Genomic DNA, 17,413 nt, shown 5'->3' on the forward strand with positions numbered 1-17,413 from the left:
AACCTGCTGTGGAAATTCTGTGGTTTCTCCAGCCCTCCCTGCAATCCACAGCAATTAGAAAATTCTGAATCAGTTCTTGACAACCTCATAACAAAATCATAATCAGTAATGTCCTCATGTCCTCACCCCTGAGCAGACTTTCTTGTGGGTCAACTCTTGGGTCCTTTCCTCAAAATGAAAATGTAATTTGTGTCATTATAGACAAGATAAGCATTTTTTTTTCTTTTAAAGACATGCTCTCCTGTAGTCCTGGCTAGCCTCAAACTTGCTTTATAGCTAAAGCTGGCCTTGAAAGCACGACCCTCCTGCCTCCACTATCAAGTGGGAAGATTACCAGCACATTGCATCCCAGGAACATTCGTTAGAGTGCTCATGACCCCTCTTTTAGAGCTAGTCCACATATGAAGTATTGCTGTAGAGCGCACACACACATTCCACTAGAATGCTAGGAATCACTCTTATTTCACTGGTTTCTCCTCGGTGGTTTCTATTCTTAGCATAGAACAATAGTTTTGAGATAACTCAGTCAAAACACTCAGTGAACATTTATTGCATGTCTGACAAGTGTCTTCAGTTAAGAATAACCGGCAAAGTAAGAAAACAAAACACGTAATTGCATCTTGCATAGACTAAGTGTCTAACTGCCATTTTAGGAGCTTGCGATTTTATTAAAGGAGAAAAAAAAACCAGTTACAAAGCACTGGGGTCGTTCACAGCATCACTGCCGAGAGAAAATGCTTTTGAAATTCATAATCAGACATGGATTAGCTCTGCCTCAACTTAGTATATTGACCCAGAGGTTAATAGTAAATACTGTCTTTCTCCTCCATCCTCTTGGCCAGTAGGCTAATATTTGGGCTAAGGGCCCTTCGCCTGTTATAATTCCCTATCGTTTGTTTAATAAAAAAGAACAGTTGGAGAGGCATTTTAGCGACTTCATCAGGAGCAGTATCTGTGCGAGCCAAAGAAGGCGCCAACATTGCCAGGATTTGAAAACTCACAGGGTTTGTTTTCTAAAGCTAATGGCGGCTCCCATGTCGTCTGCCACCTCCAGTTATTGGCCAAAAGAATAATTTTAACGCCTCCCGAGTGGCTTATGCTAACCTCAACTCAGTTCCTTCTGGGAGATAGAAACTTATATGTCCCCAGCTGGGCCATTACAAATAGCATCTACGTGTGCCCCCCCCCCCCCCCCCCCCCGCGAAGCTCTAACTACCCCATCTATAAGGCTGATGATTTATAAACTGAATGTTATCTGTAAAGCAGTTAATTTTCTGGAAAATATTCAAAGGCACACACTGAATGCTGCAATACAAAATTGCATTCGACTTAACTTTTGCCAGTTTCCTGGGATGTGTAAGCAGAATTATATTTTCAGAGAAGTTACAGAAGTCCCAGGCTGAAGTGCTATTTAATCTCCTTCCATAAACACCAGCCCTGAGCTACAATTAGCTGCTTTGTGGTTGCTGCTAAATTGCTCCCCGTCAGATATTTCATAACATTATTGTTCCCCTGCACACCATACTCTGGAAAATGCGTGAATACACCGAGGAGGACCCAGGCGTCCTCTTTGTTACATCCCTGCCCTAGACCGGGATGTCCTTAAACAGCCCATTCCCTGATCAGGGATTCTGGTCTTTCAGACCCTTGAGTTTGGTGAGAAAGATCACCCTTTACACCAAAACGGGTACACCCTCGGCTCCTGTAGGCTGCGGCTGTTGGCTGGGCTGCACCCCCCCCCCCAAAAGGCGGCACTTGGCACTTGGCGCACGCTCAGTGCCCGTACCCCAGGCTGAATTGGGGGGTTCCGAACCCAGACCATGGGGGCTCCCAGAGAAAGGGTGCCGTGGAGTGGAGGGGGGGGGGGTGAAGGCTTTTTTTTTTTTTTTTTTTTTTTTCTGGATGATTTTGGAAAGCAGTAGCTCGCCTGTTTCGCGGGTTTTTAAGCCCCTTGGCATGCCCTGACCTGATCGGGGAGGGAGTCAACTGCTCTCAGGAATGTTCCTGGAGAAGGTGGGAGACTGCTTCCCAGGAGAGGCCCGTGGGTGCTGGAGGGCACCCGCGAGGTCAGGCGGGGAGATGCGCGCGGCGGGGGCGGCAGGGACCCCCTCCCCGGGCGGCGGTGACGACGACCGGACCGCTCGCCTGCAACCGCCCGGGCTGTCAAGCGCGGGGGGCGGGCGGGAGGAAGGGGTGGAGGTGCGAGGGGAGGAGGAGGGCTGGCACCGGAGCGCCGCGGTGTCGGTGCAATAAAAATGCATCCCATGGAACTGCCCATGGAGAAGGACGGGACCGAGCCGCGGCGGCCACAGGAGGTGGGAAAAGCGGAGGAGGACGGCCGGGAGGCGGCGGCGGCGGCCGGGAAGTGAAAGGTCTCGCAAAGTTCAGCGTCGGCTGCGGCCGCCGAGCCCCGGGCGAGCGGCTCACCCGCCCTCAGGGCCGCTCTGCGGGCAGCGGCCAGGCCGGCTATGGTCCCGGGGCTCCCGCCGCTCCTGAGCTGCCCGGGCCCCGCCAGGCCGGTGCGCGACGGTCACCCCGCCGCCCGGCGCGGCCCCGGCCCGCGGCTCCGCACCCACCGTGCCCACTGAAGCGAGCCTGGCGCCCCGGGAGGAGGAAGGACCACAGAGCCCCGGGTGCTCCCGAGGACCGCTGCCGCTTCATCCCACCCGCTCCCGCCGCTGCCCGGCCATGGGGAGCTGCGCACGGCTGCTGCTGCTCTGGGGCTGCTCGGCGGTGGCCGCAGGTGGGTGGTGACGCGGCCGGGCCCCCACCCCTCTTCCCTTGCTCCTGCTCCCCACCCCACCCCACCCCCCAAGCTCGGGGACTGGGGGATGTAGGGGACCCCGGACAGGGAGCCCTGAGCTCGGAGGATGAAGCGAGTGGCCATGTTCCGTCTCCTTTGCCCGCGACTCCGCACTTTCAAACACTTGATTTTTTTTTTTTTTTTTTTCCCCTGCAACTGCAACACATGTCCTTGAATAACCAGATATCCTGGGTACGCCCTGCAGGAGATAGAGAGATCAGTGTTTCTTTCTGGGTTTGGCTTGGGGGAAAGGGGAAAAACAAAACAAAAAAAAAAAAACTGCCTTTGCACTTGGTGAGGGGAACAAAGGACCCAGCTCGCCATCCCCGGGCTCTCCATGGCCTGAGGAGTGACGAGGAGGGGTGGCCCAGAGACCCTGGGCGTGCGTGGGCCGAGACCGCTCTCTCCTTGAGAGCGATCGCCACCTTCCCGGATCTCATTCTGTGTACTTGGGAAGCAGGTAGGGCCACCTGGGGTGAGGGTGAGCGCCCTCTTCCCGGGGCCGGTGGCTGCAACGCAGTAGAACTCGGAGCTGGGGACCATGGGGGGTGATCACTCAGGTGGTGATTGCCCCGAGCTGGCTGACCGCCCCTGGGGAATCGGTACCCTGGCCGAGGCTCTGCAGGAGGTCGGAGGCGGGTCTGCTCCTTGGCTCAGTAACTGGACTACTGGCAACCGTCAGATGCCCCCTCCCTCCCACTCCGGTCCTGGCTCTCTTGGACTGCTGCTCTAAGGCCACCGGGCTCCAGGCTCGCTGGTTTTGAATCCCCGAGCCCCTCTCGGCTTCTCTGCCTCCCTTCTCGCAGGCCACCTGGCTCTCAGTTGGGCTAAGTACAGCACAGTGGGGTACAGGGTAAAGACTGCGAGGCACCCTGATTTCAGCCTCCCTCAGATGGACGTGACTTGCTCCAGAAACCGGAGTGTGGGTTAGAGGAACCGACTGGAAGATTCAGAGCCTTGTGGCAGGCATCTCTTTGGTTGGGCGGCTTCCAGCCTCTCCTCAGAGCTGCTGGCTTGAGAGTCTGCATCCTCCATCAGGTGTACCCCCCCAACCCACCCCGCCCACAGTCAGTTCTTCAGGGGTCGCCGCTGTTCTTGCTCACTGATGACTACTTATTGTCCAATTATTAGGGTGTGGAAACGTTTCTCCATTATTTCCCCCAAGACTGTGTCAAACGTCTCACTGTTAAAGATCTCTCTTGAATCCTTCCTGCTCACATTCTTTGATGGTGCATTACACACCCACGCTCCCACAACCCCGAAGTGAACTTTTCGTAAACTTCCCCCCTTTCAAACCATGTTATGACAAAAACAAAAAACAAACAAACAAGCAAACAAAAAAACATGGGAGGCATCAGGAGGTTGTAAATAAGCATCACAAGGCCAGTGTTGCAAGTCAAAGGTACTTGTACAGGCAGTATGCGCTTTTTCCCTGGAATGCTTCACAGGTGAGTCATAGCACACTGTGTTTTGTGTGTTTCTGGCCACAGGCAGCTGCTGGTGCGCCCGCTAATCAGAACAATGGCAAACAGAGTCTGGGCATGGTGCACATTTTCATTTGACACTTAAAAAATAATGCCGGAGGAAACCCCTTATTTTGGTTGCAAGCCTGTGTGAGGTGGTGATTGCCACGGTGTGAAATCTCTCCTCTCCAGCCAAAGCTGTCATTTGGCTCGATCCAATGCCCCTGAGATAACAACTCAGAGGTCTGTCTCTTCACCAGAAACATCCAATTAGCCAGAATTTGGGGTTTGGTTACCTTTTCCTTCTTTCCCTCTGCATTTTAATTTTTCTTAAATGGACAATTTTTTTGCTTACGGTATTCGTAATTAAAATGACAAACCCAAATTAAAGGATTAGGACACGTAGCCAGAATGTGAATCAGTGGGTACTGTTTACCATTCTAAGTACTCCTGAAACATTAAGGTGGGTGGGAACTTTGCGGGGGAGAGTCAGTCTCTTTAAGACGAGGTTTAGTTCATGACAGTTGTTAGAGGTGTGGTGTGGCAGACTGCCATCATTCTCCAGCTAAGCTAATAGGGAAGTACTACACAAACCTGCCATAGGTAGAAATATTTAAGAAGCAGAGAGCTGCCGGGCGGTGGTGGCGCACGCCTTTAATCCCAATACTCGGGAGGCAGAGCCAGGCGGATCTCTGTGAGTTCGAGGCCAGCCTGGTCTCCAAAGCGAGTTCCAGGAAAGGCGCAAAGCTACACAGAGAAACCCTGTCTCGAAAAAAACCAAAAAAAAAAAAAAAAAAAAAAAAAAAAAAAAAAAAAAGAAGCAGAGAGCAAGGACAATAACCTTTCCTGTCATGTGGTTGTTTGGAGGGTTTTTTTTTTTTTTTTTTTTTTTTGGTTTTTCGAGACAGGGTTTCTCTGTGTAGCTTTGCACCTTTCCTGGAACTCACTCGGTAGCCCAGGCTGGCCTTGAACTCACCGAGATCCACCTGGCTCTGCCTCCCAAGTGCTGGGATTAAAGGCGTGCGCCACCACCGCCCGGCTGTTTTTTTTTTATAGTTATATTTAGTCAATATTAGACATGGATATCACACATTTGAGATCCAGTGGTTTCTAGCTTTGCCACCTGAAATGAGGTCCCATTCCCGTTGTGTATTTATGAAATATCTTGTGTTGATTTTCCTAGAGAATTACCCCTTTACTGGTTAAAAAACAATATAAAGAAAATGAAGGAGATGGGGGGGTGGCTAAGCTCAGTTGCTAAAATGCTTGTCAGACAAGCATGAGACACGGAGTTCGATCCTTAGCAAGCTCATCAAAAGTGAGGTGTGATAGTACACTTACAGGCCAACACTGGAGAGCCCGAGACCAGTAGATCTGCAGGTCTCACGCCCTAGCTAGTCTAGAGCCTACTTGGCAAGTTCCAGGCCAGTGGGAAACACTGTCTCAAAAACACAAGGTGAAGGGCTGGAGAGACGGCCTAGTGACTAAGAGCACTTGCTGCTTTTGCAGAGGACCTGGGTTCTGTTCCTAGCACCGAACACTAGGACTCATGACTATCTGCAACTCCAGTTCCAGGGGATGAAGTACCCTCTTCTGGCTTCTTCAGGCATCTGTGTGCACGTGGTGCACACACACACACACACACACACACACACACACACACACACACACACGACATGATAAATCTAAAAGCAACAAGATACCTTAGGAACAATACCCAAGGTATTCTGGCCTCCACATGTGCACACTCACTTGTACACACATCCAATTGAACACATGAACACACTATCATCTATCTCTCAAGCACACACATACTTGTATACACGAACCACTGTGAGTATCCAATAGTGCTCGTGGTCCAGTTTGGTAGCTTCTTCTCACACAGAAAGGTCCAAGGTCTTCGGAGGATATCTTGACTGTTGTAGATAAATCAGCAGATCCTTCCTATTTCCAATGGGTTTGTCTTGAATGACATACGCTCTCTCCTCCTCAGGACTGAGTGGCGTAGCTGGAGCTAATTCCCGCTGTGAGAAGGCCTGCAACCCTCGCATGGGAAACTTGGCTTTGGGACGAAAACTCCGGGCAGACAGCACCTGTGGTCAGAACGCCACTGAACTGTTCTGCTTCTACAGCGAGAACGCCGATCTCACGTGCCGGCAGCCCAAGTGTGACAAGTGTAACGCGGCCCACTCTCACCTGGCCCACCTGCCCTCTGCCATGGCAGACTCATCCTTCAGGTTTCCCCGGACCTGGTGGCAGTCCGCAGAGGATGTGCACAGAGAAAAGATCCAGTTAGACCTGGAAGCAGAATTCTACTTTACTCACCTAATTATGGTGTTCAAGTCCCCCAGGCCCGCGGCCATGGTGCTGGACCGGTCCCAGGACTTTGGCAAGACGTGGAAGCCTTACAAGTACTTTGCAACAAACTGCTCAGCTACTTTCGGTCTGGAGGATGATGTTGTCAAGAAGGGAGCTATTTGCACGTCTAGATACTCAAATGCTTTTCCATGCACCGGAGGAGAGGTAAGGGCACCTGTTTAATTCTACACCGTAAGGGAAGAGAGGTAGAAAAATGCTACCAGCCCACATTTTTTAAAAGCATGAAACTATACTTGTAGCAACATGAATGAAATTAGAATGTTTGGTGAGCTTTGTCATAAATTATTTCTCACCCTTGGACATGGATGTGTAGCTGTTCTCCAGCAGATTGCCCACTGGCTGGATTTCAGTCAGGATTCTAAGATTCTGTTTTTTTTTTTTTTTTTTTTTTTTCATTTGCGCCATCCCTCTGCTCAGGATGTTTAAAGGCTGCTGGTCCCTCTGGCTAGCAGAGATGTTTACTGCATTGCGGAGAAAGCCTGCTTGGGAAGCACATGGTGGCATTTTCCTGGTATTCGAAACGTAAATGGGTAGTAAATAAAAACAAAGCCAAGGTGGGGCGGGGATATGTCCCTCAAAAGACCACGAAGAGATCGGCTGGTGAAGAGCTCCCCTTGCAAGCATGATGTCCTTAGTTCAGAACCCCCACGAAAGAGCTGGGTTCAGGATGCAGGCTTGCCACTCAGCGCTGGGGAGGTGGAGACAGGAGGATGCACGGGCTTGTTGGCCAGTCACTGTGGCCAAATCAGTGAGCCATAGGTTCAGTTGGAAACCCTGTCTCAAAAAGAGAGGTGGAGAGCCTGGTGGGGGAGGGGGGTGGCGCAGTTGGTAAAGTGCCTGAGATACAGGCATGAGGATCTGAGTTCGGAGCCTCCACACCTCTGTAAAAAGCATGATGGGCCCACCTCTGTAAAAAGCCTGCAGGCCCACTGGCGAATCTAGCCAATTGGCAAGCTCTGGGTTCAGTGAGAGGTGCTATCTCAAAAGATAAGGTTGAGAATCTTAGTGAACGATACTTGATGTCATCCTCTAGCTCTGCATGCATACACACACACACACACACACACACACACACACACACACACACACACACACTGTGCATGCCTCACACACATGCATACAAACAGGGTAGACAAGTGATCGAGGAAGATGCCCACCATCAGCCCCTGCTCTCTGTGAGCAGGTATACAAACATGTACATGCATACTACACATGCACACACATGCACCACACACATACAAGTAAGGTAGAAAAGTCATACTAGAGGAGATGCTTGCTTTCAATGTTTGGCTCCACGCACATGTACACGAATTCATACATGTACACACACACACACACACACACACACACACACACACACCCTTAGAGGTTTGGTGTTAAGATGCCAAGAATGTGTAGCAAGCAAAGGAAGACAGTTCCTTTTAACACAAAGGACGATTTGAGGCTCATAGACACATGAATTCCACTTAGGGACTCGGGTCCGTCCTCTTTCCTGGGCCCAAAGTCAGGCCATGTTCATTCTGTAAATCAGTCTTGCCAGTTACAGGTCCAGTTTCTATATATTTTCCCCAATTTCATATTCCTTTCCCTGTGGGGGGAATATGTCTTTTTAGCTTCCTTAGAGGCTCCCAGGGAAATTCTTCCTAGGTGTCTGAGAGTACACACAAAGAACTAGTTGAAAGTAAATGAAGAGACTCTGATGCTTTCAACAACTAGATCAAGAAATGCTGATCCGGGGCTGGAGAGATGGCTCAGCAGTTAAGAGCCCTGGCTGCTCTTCCAGAGGTCCTGAGTTCAATTCCCAGCACCCACATGGCAGCTCACAACTGTCTGTAACTCCAAGATCTGACACCCTCACACAGACATAAATGCAAGCAAAATACCAATGTATATAAAAGAATAATAAATAAATTTTTTAAAAGGTGTGTAGCACTACACTCAGTTAATTAAAAAAAAAAAAGAAATGCTGATTCAAAAAAACAACAAAGAAGGCTGGAGAGTGGCTCAGTGGTTAAGACCACTAGCTGCTTTATCAGACCCAAGTTCAAGTCCCAGCACCCACATGGCAGCTCACAACTGTCTGTCACTCAGGTATTAGGGGATACAATGCCCTCTTCTGGCTTTCATGGGCACCAGGCACACACATGGTACACAGACACACAGGCAGGCAAAACACTCATACACATAAAATAAAATAATTAAAAAATAAAACAGGAAAATATTGAGAAGGGGGGTGGGGGGTGAGAGTATCATCTTTCTGATGCTGATAGCTACATGAAGGTAAAGACTAGATACGTGACCGGTGGCCAGGGTTTGTTTTACAGAATCCCCTGGCATCAGGACATTTATTGATGTCTGGAGACACTTTTGCCCTATGAGGGAGGAGTGGTGAACATCATTGGGATCTACTGAGTGGAAGGCCAGGGAGAAAGCTAAGTCCTGGACAATGTACAGGCGGCATTTCCTACTCCTTCTCCAACAGAGTTATCTAGCCCAAGATGTCAACACCACCCTGGTTGAGAAAGTGGGAGCTAGGTGTTGGGCATCCATCCAATGCACCTGACCCAAGGCTATAGGCCCTGAGATAAGCAGCTCGAAGCAATCATTCATACAACTACTCACAAGGTTCCCAGATGGTGGCACTTAACAAACGTTTACTGAGTTCCTGGTGTGTGTCAAGCACTGTTCTCAGCTCTACCAGTTCTGCTTTGGGTTGGTAGAGGATCTGCTTGCAGGCGCCTGATGCAAAGTTTAGGATGGGAATTTCTTCTTCCCTTGAGTCTCTGACACAGAGTGCCTGTTTCTAGGGGTTCACGCCCAAAGCCCTCAAGAACAGTGCTATATTGAAACCAGGAAGGTCATGGTCTGCCACTGTTTCCCATTCTCCTTAATAATTCTTAAAGCTCGCTTAATATTGTAAGCCCTTTATACGCTGTTATGATGGACATTTTTAAAGATACGAGGACAGGAAAGAGAAAGATAAGATAGGCTCCTTGTTTTCTTACGTGCAGAACACTTTGTGTTAAAAACAAGTGAATGGTTTGAACTCTCAAACTGCTTCGGAACTGGCCCACAGGCTCATATCGGCTCTCTACACCTCAGTGCTACTGGGCCACATGTATTTGTAAAGCAGCGAAAACAGTGAGCAACCAGGTGACAGGGGCTTGCTTACTAGCAGGTGCCACAGTGGTTCCACAGTTACTCAGAGATGACTAATGCAATACTTACCTAGGTTGTACTGTAAGCGCAAACTAAACTGCTGGAGAGCTCAGTCTATCAAGGGTTAGCCTCGCAAGGACAGCGACCTGTTTTCCATCCCAGAACCCACATAAAAAAGCTGGCCATGGTGCCACACACTTATAATCCCTGCCCGGGGAAGGCAGAGATAGGCAGATTCTGAGGGCTTGCTGGCCAGGCAGCCCATCCTACTTGGTAAGCTTCGGGTCAGTGAGACCCTGTCTTTAAAAAAAGAAAAAGGTAGACGGCCCCCGAGGCACGCCACCTAAGCTTGTCCGCTGACATCCACACATGTACATGTGCACCTAAACACAAATGTGCACACGCACACAGTCATGCACAATATCTAGTCGTTATTGTCACCAATGCTTACATCACATTCCAAGCAGAGACTACAATTTTTATCAGTTATTTAAAGGGACAGATACCATTTTAAATCCACGTTGTGGCCCCGCGGTGGTGGTGCATGCCTTTAATCCCAGCACTCAGGAGGCAGAGACAGGTGGATCTCTGTGAGTTCGAGGCCAGCCTGGTCTCCAAAGCGAGTTACAGGAAAGGCGCAAAGCTACACAGAAACCCTGTCTCAAAAAACCAAAATAATAATAATAATAATAATGATGATGATGATGATAAATCCACACTGTAAACGTTTTCGGTTAACTCTGCTGTTTGAGCAGACTTCTGTTTGAATGGTGAGGGAAAACATGAGTTCAGCTTAGCACCCTCTAGAGCAGTATTTACAACAGTGAGCTGAATTTCTCTCCTGAACTTTCTCTGCTGAGTTGGCGAGCAAAAGAGAGCCTTGCTTCAAGATCAGAGGCAAAGGAAGCCCCCTAGAGCCTGTCGAGAACTGACCCCTCCTCCAGAACAGAAGCTGGACGGAATGAATTGTGCTGAGCTCCCATGAATTTTGCAGCTAACACTGCAAATCACCGGGTTGTATCTTTGGAAACACAGTGTTCAGAAAAACAAGCCAGCAACTCGGATTTCAAGTAGGACATCTCAAGTTCCATTTCTTGCTTGCCAATAAGCTCAGAGATCTGTTATCTTCCTGAATTTTATACGACTTGCCCACAACTTCAGTAGGAAGGTGTAGCTGTGCCCGTGACATAAGCTGGCTTCCAGGGTTCATTCAGAAATCTGGATCTGAACTTTGAGACCTTACAGCTGCACATCTAAAGAGTCTCCATCCACAAAGCTGGAGGGACCACATTCTGAAAGAGGGCTTTAAAAACATAGGTGCATTAATCCAACCAGGCTGCTTTGTGGGAGACAGATGCTGGTGGTTGAACCCAGGGCCTTGAACATGCTAGGCAAGCTCTCTACATTGAGCCACATACTCAGCCCCAAAAGATTACTTTTTAAACCATGGAGTTAAACCTGCCACACAGACTTCTGAAGGTGGCCAGTAGTTTAAAAGGATGGTTATTTTTTAAAGCACACCCCCTACCCAGAGGACGACTCTATTACCCAGAAGTGGCATGGTCTGCCCGACAACTTGTTGTAAGCTGTGGGACAGTTAGGAATAAAGCCACAGGTCTTCTGACCTGAAGTTCAGTGTTTGCCCCCTAGATTATGTTCTTCCTCTAATATTGAGACACCCCCAGAGCTGCTGGGCACCCCTCTTCCTCACTGTCTCAAAGCCATTTATTTGCTGCTATTCATTTGGATGATATAAAGAGGAAGAAGAATTTTCCAAATGGCTTTCTCCAAAGAAACAATATCTTCTGAGATGTCAGTGGCGTCTCAACATGGACAGAGCCAATGGTCAAGCTAGTCCAGGAGACACGGACTGGGGTCATGATCGATTTTCTGTCGCTATAACAGAATGCCTCAGTCCAGGAATAGATGTGCATTTGGTTTATAGTTCTGGAGGTTGCCAAGTTCAACGTCACGGTACCAGCGTCTGCTCAGCATTCTAACAAAGTCAAGGGCATCACCTGTGTCCACAAAACAACTTGCTAGCTGGGGGTCTCTCTATTCTTATAAAACTACTGACCCCGTCACCCCCTAACGTAATCCCAGTGACTGCTCAAAGCCCCAACCTCCAATACTATCCACATACGAATGTGGAGTTTAAGTTTACCACCCCTGAAATTTTGGTGAGCGAAGTCGAACAACCTCAGCTGGGTTCAACAAAGTTAAACAACAGGAAACACAGATGTTATTGATGCCTTGCGCACCAAGGAGAGAACAAGGAACACGGCATTCAGTTCAATTTGTTTGGCCATGGGCTCTCTTTTCAATAGCACTCCAATGACGGTCAGCCAGGACTCCATAGCACCCTAGGTGGGAAATTCTGGGATGGAGTAAAGCGCTGTCAAAGCCTCCCGTGAAAGGTACAGACAGGCCTGGGGCTCAGGTGGTTTGATTTCAAGACTCTCGGTCAACCAGCTTGGAGCTGAAGATGGTGAGTCTATTAGGCTCTGGCAGGATGAAAAGAGACCCCCCATATCACCCCTGGGCAGAGAAAATGTAGGAAAGTGAATCATTCAGGATCCCCCAGTCTTCCAGGCTTCCAGCAACGGTAGATGAGACAGACACCATCTCTCTCTCTCTCTCTCTCTCTCTCTCTCTCTCTCTCTCTCTCTCTCTCTCTCTCTCTGCTCACTCCATTAACTGGTTATTAAAAGCATTCTGCACAAAATTTGGATCACAACCAACTGGATCACATAGTCCCCCCCCCCCTCCAGAGCATAGTGAATATATCACACTGAAAGAGAAGAGAGGAGAGTCATAGGCAGCAGTAAGGGAAGCCAAGAGCACAAAAGGAGCAAGGTCTCCAAGCGGTCCTGGAATAGACAATGTCTGCTCACAAGGGTAGGGATTTTATGAACCTCATTCACGACTGTTTCCTCGGCACGTAGGACATTGCTTGGCTCATCTCGGCAGTCAATAAATACATAGTTGGGATGAATGGAGGGGTGGGTGATAAGCTGGGAAAGAGCAGAAAAATGTTATTAAATTGAAAGTGAGAGGGGGTGAGAGGGGGTAAAAGAGGGTAAGAGGGGGTGAGAGGCAGAAGTTCCGGTTGGCACAGAGAAACCAAGTTGGGGGTAAAAGAAGACAAAGACAGGGGGGGACAATTAATAAGGGTGCCAATGCCCACCTGCCCAGTCATCTAAGTAACTTTGGAGCTGCTGTGTGTCAGGACCCACTCTAGATGCTAGTGGTGGGTCAGTGAACTGGACAGAATTTCCCTGTCCTAATGAAAACTTAGATGCTAACGCAGGGGTAGGTGGGTTGGGGTTGGGGAATTGAGAATAAATAAAACGCATCAGGTACCAGAGTATGATAAATACTAAGGAGAAAATAAAACAACACAGGACACGGAGAATGTCAACAAGAGGGTGCTACTTTTAAAAACTATGAAACGATTTATGTTTGATAGACTGGACAATGGCTGAGTTTCTGGAAAGTTCTCATGAGTGAACAACATCTGTAACTTAGGGTCCGCTCTGTGTGTGTGTGTGTGTGTGTGTGTGTCTGTACTATGCATGTATATGCACTTTTGTGTGTATGCACATGTGTGCAAAGGCCAGAGGGAGACATTGTCTGTCTTACACCATCACTCCTACCTTGTGTTTTGAGAAAGATTCTCTCACGGAACCAGTAGCTCACAGGTTAGGCGAAAGCCCCAGGGATCCCCCTGTCTCCTCCGCCCACCCCAGCCCTGGGATTCCTAGCTTTTACATGGGCTCTGGGGACGGAATCCAGATTATCACACTTGTACAGCAAACAGTTCACTGACTCTTTCTCCAAGCCCCAGAGTCACGTGTCCTTCAACTTCTAAAAAAAAAAGAGTAAAATGAAATTGGATGTTAATTATTATGACACAGAGTGATCAAAATCCAATTTTTTGCTGATCAATAAAAAACCACTTCAATACGATGAGAGTATTTGAAAAGGACTTTAATGCCACCCGGGGGGCGGGGGGTGGGGTGGGGGGGGATGGTGATGACAGGGGATGAGAATACCACTCGTGTGTAATTTGATGGCTGGAGAGTTTGAATGGCTTTCCTCCAACTACCCCACTGGACCCTGTCTTCCTGACTTCTGTTCCCAATACACACACGAAGCTGAAATGTGCCTGTGACAAGCTGTGTGAAAGACACGGGGACCATGCAGGTTCCTCTTCTTTGCAGGTGAGAGGTCATTTATGAACTGAATTGTTTAGTAACCTGGGGCAGTATCTGATTAATCCCCAAATACGTTGTGTAGATGGCATGCCCTTCAAGGTCCAAGCATTTAGTTGTCTCCTTAGGATATTGAAAAGTTCGGATTCTAATAGCTGGTGATCAATGTCTGTAGTGGAGAAAAAGGTCAGCTGATTGAATTTTTACATGTATCTACATTTCTGGGTTAAACTATGCTTGGGATTTTTTTAAACTTAAAGGATAAAACAAACTAATACAGGAGTGGGAATGCTTTCTAAACAATGCTCTTTTCAGTTAGCTGTTTTCCTCAGTGACTGACATCTGCTCATGCCTGTCTCATCAATAGTAGCAGTGATAAGTCGGAATGGTGAGCTAATATCCGTGTAGCCTTCTGATGGGAAGGACTCTGTAAGCATACTGCAACCTATTTTATTTCAAGAACCCCACTGAAACTGAGCGTGGTGGCGGCGCATACCTTTAATCTCGGCACCAGGGAGGCAGAGGCGGAGGAATCTCTGTGAGTTTGAGGCCAGCTGAATCCACATAGTGAGTTCCAAGATAGCAGGAGGTGGGGGGTGGGGGGGCTATGTAGAAAGAGTCTGTATTGAGAAGAACCCTATTGATCATTTCATAGACGTAACAATGATGAGTTGGAGTAACTCAGAGCCAAGGAAGCGATGAGCTGGCCAATATGAGAGATGGGGTAATGAGCTTATCTTGAAATTATTGGTATGATTAAGTGCTCATATAACTTCAGAGTAGAGAAGAAGGCCGTCAGGGTGGCTGAGCAGCTAAGGAGACTTGCACCAAGCCTGATGACCTAAGCCTGATCCTCAGGACACATGAGTGGAAGCGGGGAAAGTGGCTGATGGAAATTGGGCTGACCCCCCCCCCCCCGACACATGTGCTGTGGCCTGTGACCCGCCCCCCAGTAAATACATAGAGCAAACTGTTAAAGAAGATTTCATCACGTAGAAGGTAAAAGTAAAACCAGACTGACTCTGCGATTGTTAGAGGTTGTAGAAAACATCCAGACTGATGGGTGATTTGAAGTGAGTTGCATTCTATACTCTGGGTTAAGAACCGACTGTTTTCTTATGCTCTAAAAATTCTTACCACAAGTGAAGATTTAACATTACCGCAGACGATTTAAAACAGTGGTTCTCAACCTTCCTACTGCTGCGACCCTTCAATACAGCTCCTCATGCTGTGGTGACCCCCCAACCATAACATTATTTTTGTTCCTACTTCATAACTGTAATTTTGCTACTGTTGTGAATCTTAATGTAAATATCTGTGTCTCCTGATGGTCTTAGGCGACCCCTGTGGAAGAGCCCAAGGGGATCCGTGCCCCACAGGTTGAGAACCACTGATTTAAAATAAGTCCTGTAGGAAGGAGTGTATGATCTAGTGTCATGGAGCATGCCTTTTGATTGGTTTGATTTCTGAGCGGAGGGGAGTCCCTTTCACCTAACTAGTAACTACTCAGAAGTTTTCCTCAGTCAATTATCTAGTGTATTAGTGTGTTTGTCTCCTTGAAGTTCACCCTCAGCTATAACTGTATAATGCTGTGTAGAGCTACATACAGCAATGTGATTATGTACAGGCTAAGGTATTCCTTTCCTTAAGGATTGTAACGAAAAATGTATAATGGCACCTATTCAAAGAGAAAAGTTCCTCTCGTTTAAACAAAACTCACACAGGGGTTGTCGGTTAAAATGATTTAAAGAAGCTACAGAAAAGGAGGAGGGCCAAACATAGATGTCCAGATGCCTGGTTGATTGAGGAGAGAGACACAGAGAGAGAGAGACAGAGACAGAGAGAGAGACAGAGACAGAGAGAAACAGAGAGAGACAGAGACAGATAGACAGAGATAGAGAGACAGAGAGATGGGGAGAGAGAGTATGCATGCGTGTTGTGTGTGTACAGATATACACACATAAGTGTGCAGGCCGGAGGTTAATGTCAGGCATCTTCCCCCATCACGCTCCATCTTTTTGTGAGGCAGAGTCTCTCCCTTAACCTGGAGCTCACCAATTTAGCTCGACTGGCTGGCCAGCTCCAGGGACCCACCTGACTCTACACACACTCACCAGCGCGCTAGCTTGGCACCACGTGCAGCTTGTGTGCAGGAGCTGGGGACCCACACACAAGTCTTCATGCTTGTGCAAGCACTTTTTTTTTAAAGATTTATTTATTATGTATACAATGTTCTGTCTGCATACATGCCTGCATGCCAGAAGAGGGCACCAGATCCCACTAGAGATGGTTGTGAGCCACCAGGTGGGTGCTGGGAATTGAACTCAGGACCTCTGGAAGAGCAGCCAGTGCTCTTAACCTCTGAGCCATCTCTCAGTCACCCGAGAAAACTTTTCCCCCAACAAAATAACACCCTGGTTGGCTTTTTTAAAAAGTCTGTTTTGCATTTATTTGTTTTGTCCTTATTCTATCTGACGCTTTAACTTGGCCAATATTTAGTCAAAATATTCTGGAAACTTTGAGAAATCAGATTACAAAATGTCAAATTTTTTGTAGTGAGTCATTGAAATATTGAGGTTTAATGATGAAGAACATATGAGACGTAGATACCTGAGAGTCAGGTGTATTCAAGCCTATGAGGCAGCTTCAAGAAATAGAGAACCCTTAAAACCAGAAGAGGGATTAAGGGTATTAAGTGTTGGGAGCTCCATAAACCTGTGAAAGTGACTCATATTAATGACGTGGGAGTGATTGCTTCTGACCTGAGGTGGGAGGTGTGTGGGAGCTTGGGGACTCTCTCCCTATTGGAACATACCTCCGATCTCTTCCACTTGCACTGTGTTTGTTCATTGAGGGCCATTGTTCTTTGTATCATTGTATTCAATCTGTGGATACCAGCCCCCAAAGTCCTAGCCAGGACAGATTCCTATAAGAAGTTAATGTCTAAGATACATTTGTTGAACTGGAACTGAATTATATGAAAGTAACTATGAAATGTTTATTGTCTGTGCTGGATGTTACACATTTACTAAGTAGTGATCCTTCAAAATATTCATAGTTCATTCTTTCTCCCTATAAATAGTTGAAAAAACTCAATTTTCAGAAAGTTTTGGGGTTTTGTTTGTTTATCCCTGTAGACTTGGATGAGTGGTAAGGAGAATTGCTGGGCAGGGAAAGTGAAGAGATGTGCAGAAAGAGGATGAATGCTTAGGCGGAGCCCCCCAGGAAAAGCCTCATGAAGACTATAGAATAACGTTTCAAAAGAAAGTTGTGAGCCGCAGGCCTGTGCAGGAAAAGGCAAGGGCCTGGTGCTCTCAGAAGCGTGAGGCAGCTGATGCTGAACCAGAGCGGTCAAGATAGGTGAGATCAGACAGATGATGGAGAGCAGTGAGGAA

The 17,413-nt window shown here is 47.9% G+C and overlaps 1 protein-coding gene across 1 annotated transcript in view; it reads left to right on the forward strand.

Moving 5' to 3' along the window:
* Positions 1–2,217: 2,217 nt before the first annotated feature.
* Positions 2,218–17,413, forward strand: part of Ntn4 (netrin 4) — a 105,207-nt gene continuing 90,011 nt past the window's right edge. The window contains exons 1-2 of the mRNA XM_052753133.1: positions 2,218–2,743; positions 6,260–6,789. Coding sequence (XP_052609093.1) covers positions 2,689–2,743; positions 6,260–6,789 — 585 coding nt within the window. The 5' untranslated portion in view covers positions 2,218–2,688. The remainder of the gene's footprint in view (positions 2,744–6,259; positions 6,790–17,413) is intronic.

This window comes from Peromyscus californicus, unplaced genomic scaffold, assembly GCF_007827085.1.
Source record: "Peromyscus californicus insignis strain IS unplaced genomic scaffold, ASM782708v3 Scaffold_24__1_contigs__length_46423439, whole genome shotgun sequence".
Lineage (NCBI taxonomy): Eukaryota > Metazoa > Chordata > Mammalia > Rodentia > Cricetidae > Peromyscus > Peromyscus californicus.